Below are 18,493 nucleotides of genomic sequence, written 5' to 3' on the forward strand. Positions count from 1 at the left end.
AATTCCTGGAAATCACATAAATTCTTTTGTCAGCTCCAACTAATGCCAGGCCCCACTGCAACTTAGCAGCAGCTGCTTACTTAGATCAGATCTGACTTCAAGCCAGCAACTAGAAATGACATCCTATTAAACTACTAAACAGGAGAATGTAAAAATAATGATATAATGATAGATTGCCAGCTTTACAGAGATTCAAAGCCCCTTTAATCCTTTTGGGAAGGTAGGGGTATAGGTTATCTGAGTGGAACACACAGATTCAGCTGAAACATTCTAAGGACAGGGGTGAGGGCAGGACTTCAAAAGGAAGATTTTATCCCACCCAGGAGGAGATACTCCCTGTGAACATTACCCAGTCTCTGAGATGCTTTCAGAACCCTTCATATAGTGTTCTTGCTTCATGTGCACATTCCGCCCTCTTACAGTGATGGTTATCAGGGGAAAGCCCTTCTGCAGTGTCCACGTGTTCATCATGGTCTTCACATCTACGCCTTCCTGAAGCCAGTGCTGGTTTATAGACAAAGGGGTGAGGGGGGCAATGCATCATCTGAGATCCACCTCTGAGGACAAGAGGCAAGCTTGTGCTCCCGGACCCACTAGCTACTTCCGTCTCCTCTGTAATTTAGCTTCCTTTCCTAGGTGCCCTTCCCTCCTATCCCTGGACATTGAGCCTTCAACTGTCTACCTTTTCATCATCTCCTCTAAACCTATGTGTCTTGACTGGTAGTACAGTTGGCCCTGTTTTGCACAGCTAATGGCCAGGCATATCCATCGGACAGCAAGCTGGCATATGAGCAACAGAATGAGAGAAGGGGGTAAGGGGACAGCAAGGTTTTCAACACCAGCATGACTGTGCTGGCTCTTGGACAACCAAGGTAGGAAAACTATTCAGTGAATGGGCTGTGCTTCTAAAGCGATAGCTCTGAGACGGCCTGTACTTGACCAGCAGTTGGAAGTACAAAAGATGTATTTCTTGGCACTAAAAAGGCTTTTAAGAAAAGATAAAGGATAAAATATTCTATTGTATTAACTAGAAACTATTAATAAAGCTATCTCTGAAAGCAAAAAGGCCAAGAAAATAAAAATATGGTAAGTAAATTTGGTTGAATTTCTAGTCATCCATAGCTTTCTATGAAAATATTCCACAAATCCAGATTAAACAGAGTCAGATTATTTTGTGGCTCAGCTGGTATGAATCCTTGATTGATGAACAATTGAAAACATGAGTCAAAATGGAATTCATGCAAGGTACCACCATATACTCTTAGATCTCACATTCCCATTACCACATTTAAAAACCTGGATAGTAATAGCACTTGGCTCATGGGTCTGTTGAGAGGAATAAAGATTATATGCCTAATTGTTTAGCATGAGCCTGATGCATAGTAAGTGTCCAAGACTTTTCTCTGCCATTGTGTGATTTTTTTCAAATGCCGCGCTCTGGAAATGACTGATACCTTCTTTACTGATAGAATCTAATCCCAGCCCTATGGTAATATTTTATTTGTGCTGAAATGTGGTGATATTTTATTTGTACTTTAATAAAGATTGCCTGGAGATCAAAGGAAAAAGGCCAGGCATTATAAGTAAACAAAGAAGTCAGGCAGTAGTAGCATACGCCTTTAATCCTATCATTTAGCAGGCAGGATCTCTGTGTGTTCAAGGCCACACTGGAAACAGAGCCAGGTGTGGTGGCACATGCCTTAATTCCAACACTAGTTAACCATGGAGGTCTGGAGGTCTGTACAGACAAAGAGGAAGTGACAGAGCTGGGCAGGAAGAGGAAGTGATGTAGCTGAACAGAGAGAGCAAATCAGATGGCAGAACAGCAAGGCATATAGGCATGGGTAGACAGGGAGTAACTCACATTTGGAAGCTGCCGAGTTGGAAGCAAGGTTAGCTGTGGCTTTCTCTATTTCCCTGATCTCTCTAAGGCTTTCACCCCTATATCTGGCTCTGTGTTTGTTATCTAATAAGACCATTTAGAAATTCATCTACACAGCTCACCACTGAAACTTTTCCTAACTCCACTGTTTTAGGGAGTTAGGAGTGAAAGGAATGAGTGTTTGTGAGAAGTCACCAAGGTTGTGACACCCTCTTACATAGACAATTCTTAGGAAAATCTGTAAAAGGCTGTTAGCCTGCGTTGGTTTAAATGATTTAAGTTGAATGGGATGAGAGTGATTTAACTGAGGACCTCAAAAAGTTTGGCACAGAGATACCCCTTAAAGAATATGGAGAAGAACATGCATGGGTGGTCAGGTACAGACAGAGAGACTTACTGAGGTTGGTGCTGAGTGACGGCTTCTAGAGCAGAAGCCATCCATTGTTTGTGTGCCATCTGTGGGGCAAATCTAAAACCAAACATAAAACATCACTCTCATTTCTGTAGAAAGCACTTTAGTTCTTTGTGAAGGAGTACCACAATGCAGGAAAAAAAAAAAAAAAAACAAGGTAGCTCTCTAGCACTACTCACACTTGCCATGCTATTCCAAAGGTCCTCATTTTTTGTGTTTTTATAACTATACTTCTGGAGATATTGCACAATTCCTCTTTTAAACGTATCTGCGCTCAGATAATCTCTTAGCATATTCAGAATGCAAGCCCCCTGAAAAGATAAGAAAAATAATTGTTATCTATAGTTTATACATTTCAATGCAGCTGCATTTAGTTTTTGAAATTTTTCGACCATAGAAAGAGTAAAGAATTGACCAGAATCTAATCTTTAGGATTATGGAAAAACCACAAGTTCAACCTGAAAGAGCTCATGTCAGCTAGCATAGTCAGGACCAAAACCATCAAATCTGGGTTGCCCCTGATGTAGAGAAAGCTATCCCATACCTGAGCTATAACCCTTTTATCCAACTACTAATGGACTTAGTGCCCAAACTTCTCTGCAATCTGCTTTTACCTTTTCATAAGAAACATCATCAAACATCTCCCGAATCTGTGCAGGATTCTCCACAGGTGTGGACACAGGGTGTGAGGAGTTGAATGAATCGACTTCCATTGCATCAAAACACTTGCCAAAGAAATGCTCTTCCTATTGACATAGAAAAAAGAAAGAAAGGGGAGAAAGAAAGATGAGAAGAATGAAAAGAGGAAGGCTTGATCTGTGGTAACGGGACTAGAATTCCAATTTCTATATCAACTGATTTCATATTTCTAGAATTAATACAATAGTCTTGCTAAGCTTTTTAAAAAGAGCACCCAAGCACCCAAGAAACAGTGGCTGTAAGTAAGCAATTTATATTTTATTTATTTTGGATATTTACCACTTTAGAATAAAGTTAATCTCATGTTAAACTAAAAACAAAACCATTCCACTTATAGCCAAAAAACAAAAAACAGAGAAGTAAAAATGTATAGTGATTCCATCAAAGCATATATATTTAACTTTAGCACCATGTAGTGAAAGACAATAAATTAGTAGGAAATTCCAACCTCAGCTTTCTTTACTTGGCATATTCAGCCAAATATGTATCTATAATTTTTTTTATTATTAAAGATGATGTAGAAATGGGATACACTTATGATGCATGCCAATATAATATAATATGTACCTATAATTACAACTGTTTATAAGCATATTATTGGTATAGATATATGAAAAAGGGAAATAACTACCCATAAATGAAAATTATACTAAAAAATTAATTTTTTATAGAAAGTGAATTTATTTTTGTTTGCTATTTATGATTTTCTCAAGGTTAACACATGGTATTTAAATACACATATAAGTTCTAAAACATTAAATTTGTGATCTAAAAGTCTAGGTTGATAATGTAATGTATGGTTACTTCAGCCATAACTCATACAATTTGTCAATTTGGTTTGTATGCAGATTAACAGTAATATTCATCTAATATTTAAATTGCAATGAGCAACCTGAAAGTTGGAAAATGGCACAGAACTCTCAGCCTATCATTAGCTCTATTTCTTTACTGTTAAGGGAAAATACAACTTAATACTTCATTTATATAGAAAGTTCATTTAGCATTTTCAAACATGATTCATCTCTAAGCTTCCATGAAGCTATCATTTCTATAAATTATAAAATCAAAAATGCTGAGTATTTTTCAGAAGTATTGAAAAAACAACAGGTTAACCTAAGATATAAAAACATAAATAACAACCACGTACAACTTTTAGTTCAGGATGGGTCACAGTGACAGACACAAACTCCATGAACTTGGCAAATCCTTCATTGAGCCAAAGATCATTCCACCATTCCATGGTGACCAGATTGCCGAACCACTGAAAGGAAAATATGACTGCTTATTCACAAATTTATAGAGAAATTGTATTATCTGCTATGTATTATGCTAGAAATAGCTTCAATAAACTTAGAAACATGTAAAATGACTATCAGTTTATAAATGGAAACATTTATCAGAGGAAAAATGAGAACTTTTCAACATTCATTAAAAATCAAGAAACATAATGCTTTAAAGAAATAACTCTTCTATGAAATGACAAAATAAACAAAGTAACTATATGAGTAGCATCATTTGTCCCAAAAGAGACATGAACGTTAAGTCACCTTAAGAATCATTCTTCTCTGAGGCTGCTAGATCGCCTATTCTCCAGTGAAGGATCCACCCATGTACCTATGGGCAGCACTAATTGTATTTAGTGGGATGTCAAAAAAATTGTTTTTAAAAGGAAGAAGATATGAAGTTGGGATGTGGATGTTTTGCTAGGGGGACCCAGAAATGAATGAGGGCAGAAATAAGGAATGGGTATGATCTTATGTTATTGTATACACCTATGAAATTCCCAAAGATCAAAAAACTTACATGTGACTAAATGTTTGTACCTGGTGAGCGAGTTCATGGGACACAATCATTGTGATGCCAAGCTTACTGGATGCAGAAGACTTTTCCTTATCATATAACAGAGAGGATTCTCTGTATGTTGTCAGGCCCCAGTTCTCCATAGCACCAGACTGAAAGTCAGGAATTGCAGCAAGATCTTGGGCAAGAAGGAATATAGCTTGTTATCAATCTCACAGCTATATACTCCCCAAAACATGTTAAATAAACATCTGAATGGATAGGTATTAGGATACAATGAAAAGCTAAGCCATGCATCCAGAATTAGGGAGCTCCAGAGAGAAAGCTTTCCTTGTGGAGAAAGAGAGGCTCCATGACTATCATGTTGCTACCAAAGTGACTCATTCTTGGGCTAGAACCTCTCAGGATATCCCTTCTGATTGCTACATACACACACACACACACACACACACACAGAGAGAGAGAGAGAGAGAGACAGACAGACAGAGACAGAGACAGAGAGAGAGAGAGAGAGAGACTTCATTTGGCAATACTTCAAATTGAACCTAGGTCCCCGTGCATGCGTGCTAGACAAGTGCTCTACCACTGATATATATCCCCACATCTCTTTATTTTTTATTTTGAGACAGGTCTCACTCCATTTATTAGTCTGACCTTGAACTTCCAATCTTCCTGCCTCAGCCTTCTGAGTACCTAGGAATACAGGCCTGAGGAATCAGGCTTGGCTCCATCATTACTATTTAGACCATGAGTTTGGGGACTGAACAATCAAAAAGAATCATCTCCATAATCCACTGTATTTGGGATGCCTACACCTACATATATTTAAAATACCCAATAGCTTTGAGGGTTCATAGAAAAATCTCAATTTTCTTATTCTTATAATAGGCAAATGTACTCATTCAGAAAAGGATATTGAGTTGTTCTCTATTCTCCTGCCAAGTATGTACTGATAATGACAAAAACAAAAAAGCAGCCTCTGCACTCTTCTGTCTCTAATATCACCTGAATGTAGAGTCATCCTCAGGCCACATTGCCAGGAATTGTACATTGTGCCGTGATTTATCATTAGTAGTTGATTGTATAAAGCAGAGGTGAGGGGATACTCAGAAGGATCAACTTGTTGTTTGAACTTTGCTGGGAACATCATTATGTGAAGAGCAATGTGGAGAACCATGGGGATGCAGCAGTAATAATATAATAATAATAATAATAATAATAATAATAATAATAATAATATAATGTGATCTAAGTTGGGGGCAATCAAATGCCACCTGGAAATGTCTATAATATACTACCTTGCTTGGGCAAAGGATATGGAATGCTGAAATAATCCTCATAAAATTCTAGAAGAGTCACTGCAGCATCCAAAGCATAATCTGCTTGGTTTATCTTGTCTGGCACAGCATACACAGAGACCTAAAGAGGAAGGCACAGGAGGATATTCAAATAACAGAGTGGTTTCCCCCCACAACCAGAGAGAAGAATGGCTTTAATGGTCCTTACTATGGGATATGGATGTCAATATTACAGAAGACATTTGGGAATTCCATTATTTTAATTCTGTCTGCTTCTAAACATCTTCATTTCTGAAAACGACAAAAAGCTACAAATATAGGCTTAAAGCAGTTTTCTGAAATGTTTTCATAATATGCCAATAAATATGACTTAGAAAGCAATAGCAAGATGTCAGCTTGACCCTAGGAAGTCAGCAGGGCCTCACAGCCAGCCTTTCCCCTGTGGATCCTAGTCCAACACAGATGGACTGTAACTCTGGTTCTTATGGCATTGACAGAATCTAGGGACAAAGAGTGGAATGCAGGTCCTGGTCAAGGCAAGAAATATATACAGCAGGAGATACCAACCCTCCATAAAACCACATCCCAAAGGCTACCTCCTTAGTGTATGGGTAAACTAAAAATAAATTGCAATTCTCTCAAAGAAACTGCAAGTGAAAGAAAAAAAGATAAGAAAGAAGGAAAGGAGGAAAGAAGAAAGGAGGGAAGGAAGGAAAGAAGGAGAGAAGGAAGGAAGAAAGCAAGGAAGGAAGGAAAGGAAGAAAGCAAGGAAAAAAGGAAGGAAGGAGAGAAGGGAGGAAGGAAGGGAGGGAGGGAGGGAGGGAGGGAGGGAGGGAGGGAGGAAGGAAGGAAGGAAGGAAGGAAGGAAGGAGAAAAGAAAGGTTTTGCTATACATTGGTATTACACAAAGGAGAATAAAGAAACTGTAGTTTAAAATGAACGCTTACAGTACTTAAGAGCTGAAACTGCAGTAACTAGATAACCTAATATCTTGAAGCTAATACCCTCATTTAAAGTAATCTTTGCATTGGAAGAACTCTGTCACCTGGCAGAAGTAGAGACACATTTTCTAGAAGAGTCCACTTTTGACTGAGGAATAACCCGTAAGAAATGCAAAGAAATAAAATACCATGAACAAGAGCCTGCAGAAACAAGATGCACAAAAACATCAGATATGACGATGATCATGCCCAGGATATAAAATATGTATACTTAATGTGTTTCAAGGAAGAGAAGGAAGATGAAAAATGTGAGCATTGCTTAGACATTATAAAAACATGAGCACAATAGAGTCAGGAAAACATGCAAAGCAACAGTCACTAACTCTCCTTTCAAATATCCAAAGCACTAGAAGAACAGATGATAACTCAGAGTGACCCAGCCACTCAGGCCTCAGGGACAGCATTACAGTAACTTCAGTTCCCCTTTAAAATGTTTCCTTTCTGGGCCATGCGACAGCATTGTGAAGGCAGAAGTGCTGAGCTCAGGCGCAAATGATGCTTGAAGCAGGGCTTTATTCCAGCATTCTAATATTCTCTGACATAAATTGCTCTTCCTAAAGACTCCCTCTACCCCAAGACAGTAAGTAACTTTATCTTCTTTCCTCCCCACAACATTGCCTTCAATATTGTAGACAGTTATAATCAGATGCAAGCTTAGAAACCTCTCATAGATGTAGTCCAAACTACTTACTTATTCTTTGTTTGTTGATAGTTTTTTTAGTCAAGGTCTCACTCTGTAGCCCTAGCTGGCCTGGAACTCACTATTATATAGACCAGGCTGGCCTTGAACTCACAGAGATCTGATCGGCTCTGTCATGATGCCTGGCCAACTTATACATTTAAAAGAAGCATAATCTACATTCCACAAGAAAAATGGCCAAGGTCAGAGAGCCAATTAGCAATTCATGACTTATGCATGGCCAGGGTCTCTCTACATTTTTACTATTAGTGCATTGCTATCAGGTAAGTATTTGTGACAATAGAATCATATGCTATCCTGTTTTCCCTAAGGTTGAGAGAGTCCCAGGAAGCAGGACTACTACAGTTTTGAAAACAGGAACACCAGCACAGGTTGATCATCTTGTCAGGCAATCACATGCTCACCTTGACTCCACTCTTAGTCATCTTGCTCACAGATTTAAAGTCAGAAATAATGAAGGCCACCAAGTAAGTGCTCATCTTCACAGTGACGTCAAAATGGTCTTCTATGAGTCCTTCGGCAACATTCACAGATTTCACCTATTATCAGAGTAAATTACCAAGTATTCCAATTGTTCAACACACTGTCACACATTATAAAGATAAATCTCCAGAAGTAACAGACATATTGAAGGGAACAGCACAATATTTCTTTAATTACTTTTTAAAGTCTCTATTAGAAATCTGACTATAATTTAGATGCCAAGGCCAGACTATTTGATTTAATCTCTTTTTTATTGGGATATAAGTACACTCTACACTGGGCAAAACGTACATAACCACTTACTATCTAAAAAGAACTTCTGGTTTTTCTATGAAGTTGAAAGTGCCCTATTACTTTGTCTAATATGCAAATTCTCTTCCAGTCTCAGCCTGGTTTTATTGGAATGAGTTTTAAGTCCAACCGAGGTATAAGAAACCTTGAAGACAGAGTTGCATGTTTGTGGTTACAGTCTAAGAGGCATGCTCCCAGAGAAAAACCTAATACTTCAGCACAATAAGTATTGAGGTGAGAACTTACGGAAAGGACCAGACTAGGGAAAAGCATGCAGATGGACATTTTCCTATGATCGATCCCACACCTGCCCATTTTTGTGCCCTCAGCCTTTCTAACACCTACTAGTCCCTAAGTATGGTACTTGCCAGTTAGCTTCCGGTCATTTCAACCAATGCTGCTAAACAACTTAGCTTTACTCCTCAAGAATCTCAAGCTATCCTTTCCATTTAAATGGCTTCAATATACACTCAGCCAAAATTTCCATTTTGGTGTGCTAATTAATAGGAAAACAACCTAACTGTACTAATCTAAGATGTACTTAAGTCCCTGCCAACTGCCTAAACTTTGTCTTTCTAGCCCCTCAAAATACCCATTGTTCTTCCTCTCAGCTCCACATCTGTGTGGGAAGCTGGGCCACTCCTATTAGTGGGAGACTTTCCTGCTCCAGGAACAAGATGGCAGTAGAGGCTTTGCTGTGCTTCCAGGCAGATCCTGGATACCCAGTGGACTAGGATGCCATTATCTTTGTGCTATTTCTAGAGCTCCCTGCTTTCCATCTGCAAGCCTATGAATTTTTCCACAAATTCCTTGATTTTTTTTTTTCCCTAGAGCTAGGGCACTCTCAGAGAATACATCTGTGCTACAGAGCAGTGGCATAACAGTGCTTGGGGTAGGAAACTGTAATATGAAAATGTATATTTTCTATCTCAAATTTATACCAAGACAGCCTAATTATTTGTTTATTTATATACAAAAGTGGGAACAGGGACAGAGCTAGATGATAAGGATTTGCAAAGGACACAGCACTCTAGGGTGGGCAGAATTTTGCTTGATAACGGGATCTTACAGGTGTTCAAAAGAGTTGTACTGTTGTCATGTTTATTTGGTGTTCTGGGTCCCTTTGTCATGGTCACCATAATGAAGTTGGAAACTCTTTAGAATTCTACCCTGGGTCTCACCTAATGTCAACGAATTAAGAATCACAGCAAAAACATGTATTTCCTGGTAATGGTGCATCACAGCTGCAGTCATGCTTGACTCAGTAGATCATGAGATAAAGAAAGTAGGTGAGTGGTTTTCTTACTTTGGCATGGACATCTTCCTGCCACGCTTTAAAATCAGACTGAGTGCTACTTACATCTGCCTTGAAATTGGAGAAATGGCTTCTCTTAAGGGAGGTAACACAACTCTTACTATTCAGCTCTGACATTAGAGGCTCTGAAAAGACTACTGCTCTTTTGGATGCCTGTTTAATATCACACATATAACTATCTGCTGTATAGTTAATGACAGTAGAGATTAAATGGAAATTATTATTACTTTATTTTATTTTTAAGACTATAATATATACATCATTTCCCCTTTCCCTTTCCTCCCTCCAAACCCTCCCATATACCTTCCCCCATTCTCTTTTAAATGCATAACCACTTTTTTCATTAATTGTTGTTACATGAATATACAAGCTGATCAGTCTGTTAATGCTGCTTGTATATATGTTTTCAGCTTCTTTATTTACTGTCATTTTGCCATTTGGTTTTGAACAACCAATTGGTGTGCTCTTCCCTAGGAAAGACTATTTCTCCCACTCTCAGCATTCCTTAGTTGCCTGTAATTTTTTGTGTAGGGCTGAGGCCCCTCATGGGCTTTCCCTGCTCATTTTGGCATGTATAATGTTGTCCTTGTTCAGCTCATGTTTAGGTAGTCATGCTAGTGAGACTTTATGGGTGTCACTTCTGACATCACTAGGAGATGCTTTATTAGACAAAGCTTTCATAAAATATCACAGGAGAAAATGAAGGTGAAAGCACTTTGTGAAGGGAAATATCTGTTGAACCTAGTGTGAATTCCTGACAATTCCCTCCCATGTGTCATATTGAAAACCTGAGTTTTTAAGGGATATTGTTTTCTTTGGTTATCAACAAATTGTGGCTTAAAACAAACACATTGGTTGGACGTGAAGAGAAAAGTTATTAAATATAACCATCAGGAAATAAAAACAAAGGTAAATGAAATATTTTTGGAGGATCAGACATCACAGAGAAAGGCAGTTTTCCCAGGAGCAGATGGCATTCTCACTCACCAAGGGCATGTTGGAGATGGCCAGGTGCCTTGGATCCCTCCTTATCTTGATGGAAAAACTTGCCTTGAATGCAGGCTCATCAAAGCAGGGAAAGGCCATTCTAGCAGCTGTGGGTTCAAACTGTGTTGATGCAAGTATTCTACAACCACAGGAAGTGAAATGAAATCAAGGGCTGTGCACCAGGGACTCTGAAGTAAGTATTTGCATCTTAATTCCTGGAGTTAATTTAAGGTCCTTGGATTTGACTACTGTTTTTTTGTTGTTGCTATTGTTTTGTTTTTTTAAGACAAGGCCTCACTGTGTAGCCCTGACTAGCCTGGAATTTGTTATGGGGACCAGGGTGGCCTTAAATTCACAGAGATCTGCCTGCCTTTGCTTCCCAAGTTCTGGAGCAAATGGATATTTTTTAAAGAAAAAAAAAGGAGCTATGGAATGGCTCAGCTGGTAAAATGCCTATCCTACAAGCATGAGGACCTGAATTCAGATCTCTAACACGTACATGAAAAGCTGGATATAAAGACATGTAACCCTAACACCTGGGAGACAGAGACAGGTAGCTTCCCAGAGATCACTGGCCACCTAGTCTCCCCAGTCAATGAGCATTAACCAGGTTCAGTGGCTTGATAAATAAATAAGTGAGGGAATTAAATAAATACATAGGAAGGGAGGGAGGGAGGGAAGGATGGAGGGAGGGAAGAAGGGAGAAAAAAGGAAGGGAGAGAGGGAGGGAGGAGAGGGAGGGAGGGAGAGTGGAAGAGGGCATGCTAGGAAGACATCTGACTTTGTATACACACACGTACACATACTTTCCTACAAATGCAACACAAGGAAAGAAAAGGGAAAAGAAAAAAATCCTATAACAAAATCTCTTATGAAAAATACATAGGAAAATATGCAAGGAAGAATTAATAGCCCTAGACAATACACTCTAAAATTGATTAGAAAATGGTCAATGAATAAGTGGAATCTCAGACATAAGCAATTCAGAAAGGAAACTTATTCATTAATAAACATACCTAAAATTGCTCTACTTTCTTAATGGGTAAACTAATAAGAATTGAGGGAGACATCATTTTTTAACATTTTGCTCTTAAAAGATGACCTTAATCAGAAGTAAGAAAACAAGGTTTTCAGAAGATTGTAGACTCTGACTTATTGGTTTTAGTCTAATGAATATGTATAAGGGTATTCTTTAAACGGTTGTTGATATTATAAAGTAGAAACAACTTAATATCTATACATTAGATCTTTAGATATTAAATAAATTAATATATTTCAATAAAATTACTGACATGATGAACAGTGATAAAAAACATTTTTAAAAACCTTGCTTCTAAAGCAGAAAATATGAGTTCATTTATATATAATAACATACATGGATATCCAGGAATAACTCTGCAATGATATTAGCTGGAGGCTATAATCTGATTTTGACTTTTTATTTTACCAAAAAGAATATGGAATCAACATAATCTACAAAGAAAATCTGATGTTATAATTCAGTATAAGATCTCCTCAAACAGGCCAGGTGTGGTTGTGCACATTAATCCCAGCATTTGGGAAGCAGAGGCTAGTGGATTCTTGTAAATTCAAGGCCAGCTAGGGCTATAAAGTGAGACCCTGCCTCAAAAGAAAGAGAAAGAGAAAAAGAGAGAGAGATAGGGAGAGAGAGAGAGAGAGAGAGAGGGGGGGGGGAGAGAGAGAGGGAGGGAGAGAGAGAGAGAGAGAGGGAGAGAGAGAGAGAGAGAGAGAGAGAGAGAGAGAGAGAGAGAGAGAAATTTGTAATCTGTTCCTAATCTGAGGTCTGTGGTGATGGGCTGCTCAGTGGTTAAGAGCACTGGTTTCTCTTCCAGGGGACCTGGGTTTGACTCTTAGCATGCACATGACAGCTCATCATCATCAATAATTCCAGTCCCAAGAGCTCCACTGCTGTCTTCTGGCCTCCCCGGCACAGGTACTTCAGGGCTGCACTAGCATACATATAGGCAAAAATACTTTTAAGCATAAAAAATAAAAATAAAAACTACTAAATAAAAGAGCTCCCCTACAGGTAATCACTAAGTTGGCCTGGCCTAGCTGCCTTGAGAGGCATGCATTGTAGGTTTTCTAGGTTAGAGTCCATAGCTCCTGGGGCATGGTGCCACACCAACTCCAGTGTCGTCCGTGTGATGTGAACATTATGTCAATAACAGCGGCCGGGAGATACGTGTCCCACGGGACTAAGCTCCATGGAGGTCCCTGGCAGAGTGCCTGTGTTATGCTTCCTTCTCAAAGAAGATGTACTTCGCAGATCATGAGTTCCCTGGGCTATGGGTTCTGTTTAACTGCTTTTCTGATAATGTTCTAATTAATCTATGAAGCACAGCCAAAATTAATGAATGCTTGGGTTGTGAACTATGGAGGAAAGGGGAAGCTAGACATGGATCTTAATTAAATATAGCAGAATGAGCTATTTTTTAAAGACCCCAAGCCACTAGATAAAGAAAGTATAATAGTTCAGGCACTTCTAGGGAATGAACACTCACCCACTAGGAATCCTTTAGGAATCCCAACTAAAGTGATTTATGGTAGAAAATGTTATCTCATAGGAGGCAGATGGTGGGCCCCTCTGTTAAGGAAGTTCAGCATGGGAAACTTAAGGATTACATCAGAACCCCTTCCCCTTATAGGTGTAAAAGTACAAGAGTCCATATTCCAACAGGTAAAAAGGTTTTATGTTAAAAGAGATATATGGTTAAAAAAAACTAAAAAAGACTCAGAGAGGGTCTGCAGCATCCAAATTGGCTAAGTGTGCCATGGGAACCAGAAAAGTAAAAATGTATTATAAACTAAAAAACTGCTGGGGTAAGATAAAGGACACAGCTGCAACCACAAGAAGTCTACACAAGTCTAGGAACTGTATTAAGTTTAGAAATCACAGACTGCTCTTTGGGTCATAAAGTTCTTGTGGGTGAAGGGATATGTCTAGCACTGATTAATAATTGTGTGCTTGCTGTTTTTTAAAGATGATGTAATTGAATTATTGCCAAGCTCTTGCTGTTCCTTGTATGACTTTATAGTTTTCTTTTCTGTATATAAACTACTGATGTGCAGAAGTAAAATTGCAGCAGATTCAAACCACTTCTGAGTGTGTTGTCTGTCTGTCATTTGCCGAATCCTTGCCTTCCTGACTACCCAAGCCTTGGTTCTCCTATGGTCATGGTACCCCCCGATGGGCCAGTCCGTGACAGCATGGTATGTCTTTCAGTTCCTGAGAGATGGAGGTAATCCCTCAGGTAGTGAAGCATTTAGGCCAGTTTGTGTTTTTCTGTATGTTCCCTTAGAAATCAAGAAAGCATGGAAGCTGGACAGACAATTGGTCTAAGATATTAATCTTGTGTACCCTATGTAACTTGTAAACTAAGGGAGTCACTGAGGTATCCAGGTGGGGAAGTGAACCCCCAAAAGAGATAAGAATGAACAGCCGATGCAGATTGACCTTGTCAACCTGGATAAGATTTCGGGGAGTCTAATAACAAGCAGTTTATTCCCAATGTATAATTTGGAAAAAAAAATTTTCCTGGTGTAATACAATCCCCACTGCACAAGGAATCATAATTACATAGAAACTTAGGGAATACATCATTTCTTCCAAGAAGGTACGCTCTAGAGACACAGTACCTGTATTAGCTTAAGGACCTAAGGGTCTGGCCTGGTCTTGTCATACAGATAATGTAGAGGTCATTTGGACTATTAGCCACCTCTGATCCTGGTTGTAGGAGCTTGATATGGCCTGGCCCAACAGATAAGGCTGTTAACCACTTCCAAATCTCAGCATTCTGGATGGAAGAACAGGTTTTTCCTCCTTCCCATTGGAAAGACAATCCTGTGTGCTTAACATTCCTGGTTTCTCTGGAGATCCATGGGCACAAGGACCTTCCTGTTATGTTCCCAACAGCAAACATCATTGTAGCCTGGCACCTACAGCTGTATTGATCATGGAAATTGCCCCTATATTCTGTTTCTGATAAGGGTATAAAAAGTCTGATTTCTCTCAATAAATTTGCCATAGCCTCAGTCTTGCTGTGGCCCCTCCAACTGATGAAGTCCTTAGCTGGTCATATCAGTAACATTGGCCCAGAAGTGTGGGCTAAAGCAAGAACTAAAGCAAGGCATTAGAGTTATCTTTAAAAAATTTTTAATGGAGAGAAAAACATTACCTGTGATTGCCTCCAAAGACATGTCGAGGTCCTGACTCTCAGTATGTCCAAGTGTGCCCATATTTGGAAATGGGATCTTTGCAAGTGAAATAAAGCTAAGATGCGGCTGGAACTGGACCTCAAGCAATATGACTGGTATTCTGATTTGAAAATTTGGATTCTAGACACTCAGGGTGCAAAGAGAATTAGAGCTGAGAGGATCAGGAGACGACAGAGCAAGGAGGGATTTCATCCAGAGTAAGAGGAACACAGGTCTACTCAGGACTTGATTTCATTGTTCTATCCTCCAAAACTGGGAGAAAATCAAGACTATTCTAAGGGATCTAGTTTGTGGCACCTGTTAGGACAGCCCCAGGAAACTAATGCAAAGAATTAAAATATTTATTATAGCCCAGAAATCTAATTATATAAGCAAAAAGACATTTACTCTGCTAAAGCTGGAGGAATGAAAATGAAACGGAAAAAAATGAGGCAAAAAAAGGCAAGGAAAAAGATTTAGTCATTTTTAACAGGCTAAAGATGTTAAACATGACTGAACAGAATTCAGTGTGAAAGGAACAAGCATCTAAATAATACATTTAGTGTGGGCACACTGGAAGCTGAAAACATTTCCCATTACCTCATTTCCCCTTCCTGGGTTCTGTAGGTGCTTTTATAAAATCCATGGAAGCTTTCAGACAGGTTTCCAGCATAGTTGATAATAACTGTGTACAGGGGTCCAGCAAGGAGTGGCTGGGGAGACAGCAGTGCAACTTGCTCATGAGCAGGATACTCCAGGACACTCAGCAGTTCTTCAGACAGCCTGTCTTCAGCTCCTCTCCGGAGGGTGGCCTTAGATATTTGCAGCTGGTGACTATGCATGATAATGGTGCTGGTGGGCTGACTGGCTCTGATTTCTACTTCTGTTGTTCCCCAGAAGGTCAGAGTGCTGAGGTTTGCATGGATCATGAGATCATAATGAAGTGGAATGATATGCTCAGGGAGTCGAATGTTATTCCAAGGGAATGGGGCGCCATTACTTGCTTTTGCAGATGCTGTATCACTGCTCTGACACCAAGAAGTAGATGACACAGTTAAAAAAGTCAATAGTAAGGAAAGTAGAAAGGGCATGCTTGCCATCGGCTGTTTGAGAGGCACCATCTCTTTGCTCAAATTACCTGCAGGCACAATAAAAGCAAAATGCAGAAAAGCAAATTTAAAAGTCAGTAATATTAAATATTATTATTATAGCATGCCAAAATGCATCAGTCAATAATTAACAGACACAGATGAATCTTCCAAAAGTTCTAGATATTTAAAATTGCCTTTTTTTGCAACTGGGAGCACTCTTTATTCTTCTTGTTTTTTTCTGAGATAGCCTCACTGTGTATTTCTGGGTAGCCTGAAACTTGCTTCATAAACCAGGTTAGCTTTTAGCATGCAGTTATCCTCCTGCCTCTGTCTCTGAATACTGGAACTGCAAGCACAACTGGCTAGTAGCACTTTTCAGACCCACTAGAAAGCATCATTTGACTTTCAAATTTTAACTTTTAGTTCAACTAAAATAATAGAATAAAATAACAAAGTAATAGAAGAAACTCTAACCAAAAAAAGAGGAAATATTAAAGGGTCTATAGTAGCTTAATAAATAGATATTTGGGAATAAAACAGGTAAGGGTTGTCAGGAAGAGCTGCAGCAGAATATGATGAAAGCACCATTGTTCATCTGCATTCAATCGCGGGCGGCGGTGGGGGAGCTTGGGGGGTGGGTCCTGTAGTGCTCTATTGCCCTGGAGTCAGAATCTGGTTCTGCTGCAGTTATGGCTACAATGATGTGCCACAAACTCTACAACAGCTTCACCAGCTTTGAAGTTCACTTGTCTGAAGTTAAGTGAGGTGTCCACAACACTAAGCAGGGGAAAGAAACAGCAAGAAACTAGACTGTTCAGCTTCTGCAGAAGGTGACAGGCCTTGCATCCTAGCAGTCCTCACAAGATAGAGAGGCTATTAAATATTCATGTACAAATAGACAACACAACATTGGATGGTGGAGTGTTTTAATAACAATAATAACTTGGTATTGGGAAGAATAGAATGATATTTATAAAGCAAAAGACTAAATCTGGCTGCAGTGATTCTGGGATGCAAGGCCAGAATGTGATTACAGCCCGGAAGGACATCTCAGATTTGGAAAAAAAACAGGGCATTACAAGTACTGCATTTCGAGTAAGCAGGTCAGGAGCTAAAGCATAAAGACAAAACAGAGAAAGAACTGTTGGGCAATTGGTATGGCTTCCCATCCAAGTACTAAACAAGACTGACCCTGCTTAGATTCCGAGATCAGATGAAATCAGAGTTCAGGGTGGTATGACCATAGACTAGGAAATTTATATGGAAAGAAGTATACTCCAGAGAGACTTGTGGGAAAATGCCTAGCCTCAAAGGAAGTTATATAAAGATTATACTTATAGCCTACTGGAAATGATGCCACAGCCCATATGTTTTTGCTTATGCTTATGCTAAAGGGCATATGAAGAATATGTGTTTGAAATCTATTCTCCAGAATCAAGCATAGTTTCATTATCTTACACAAACCCCTTTTTATCCTAAGTTTTCCAGGAAGGGTGTTGTGGGATATTTGTACACTGTGTGAAAATGTATTGCTGTGATTAGTGTAATAAAAATCTGAACGGCCAATAGCTTGGCAGGAGGTAGAGGTAGGATTTCCAGGGAGACAAAGGAAGAGGAGGAGGAATTGAGGCACACAGGAGAAGCCAGGAGACATGGAGAGGAAACAGGAGGTGCAAGATAAGGACACATGGTAGAACATAGATTAATAAAAATGAGTTAATTTTAGTTATAAGAACTAGTTAGGAACAAGCCTAAGCTATAGGCCAAGCTTTCATAATCAATAAGTCTCCATGTCATTATTCATGAGCTGGTGACCCAAAGAAAAGTATGACTACAGAAGGGTCCCTAATAGACGAGCTTGAGGGAATGGTTCCAATTCTCTCAGACTCCTCTGGCTTCTGGACATTTGAACCAAATTAGAAATGTGGATCCTCCAAAATGATCATGTACTCCTAAGTTTTCACTCTAAGATACAAAGGTTCTCAAATCTGGCTGCAAAGTTACATCACTTATGAAGAGTTTTATATCATTAAAATTAACTAAATCGGCCGGGCAGTGGTGGCACACGCCTTTAATCCCAGCACTCGGGAGGCAGAGCCAGGCGGATCTCTGTGAGTTCGAGGCCAGCCTGGGCTACCAAGTGAGTTCCAGGAGAGGCGCAAAGCTACACAGAGAAACCCTGTCTCGAAAAACCAAAAAAAAAAAAAAAAAAAAAAGAAAGGAAAAAAAAATTAACTAAATCTTTTCCTTTGCTTTTTTCAATCTAATATTTTTTTATTTAACTTTAGTGGAGTTACTATTTGCTTAGATTTCTGA

General features: G+C 39.2%; 1 protein-coding gene across 2 annotated transcripts in view; it reads right to left on the bottom strand.

Annotated features, from left to right (window-relative positions):
* Erap1 (endoplasmic reticulum aminopeptidase 1) overlaps positions 1–18,493 on the bottom strand; it is a 47,508-nt gene that overhangs the window by 8,979 nt on the left and 20,036 nt on the right. For both annotated transcript variants that reach the window (XM_052743739.1, XM_052743738.1), the window contains 10 exons: positions 15,687–16,224; positions 10,869–11,007; positions 8,197–8,331; positions 6,092–6,212; positions 4,817–4,971; positions 4,141–4,254; positions 2,909–3,040; positions 2,474–2,605; positions 2,280–2,351; positions 350–504 (listed from right to left, as the gene is read on the bottom strand). In XM_052743739.1, coding sequence (XP_052599699.1) covers positions 350–504; positions 2,280–2,351; positions 2,474–2,605; positions 2,909–3,040; positions 4,141–4,254; positions 4,817–4,971; positions 6,092–6,212; positions 8,197–8,331; positions 10,869–11,007; positions 15,687–16,207 — 1,676 coding nt within the window. In that variant the 5' untranslated portion in view covers positions 16,208–16,224. The remainder of the gene's footprint in view (positions 1–349; positions 505–2,279; positions 2,352–2,473; positions 2,606–2,908; positions 3,041–4,140; positions 4,255–4,816; positions 4,972–6,091; positions 6,213–8,196; positions 8,332–10,868; positions 11,008–15,686; positions 16,225–18,493) is intronic.

This window comes from Peromyscus californicus, unplaced genomic scaffold, assembly GCF_007827085.1.
Source record: "Peromyscus californicus insignis strain IS unplaced genomic scaffold, ASM782708v3 Scaffold_18__1_contigs__length_77618521, whole genome shotgun sequence".
Lineage (NCBI taxonomy): Eukaryota > Metazoa > Chordata > Mammalia > Rodentia > Cricetidae > Peromyscus > Peromyscus californicus.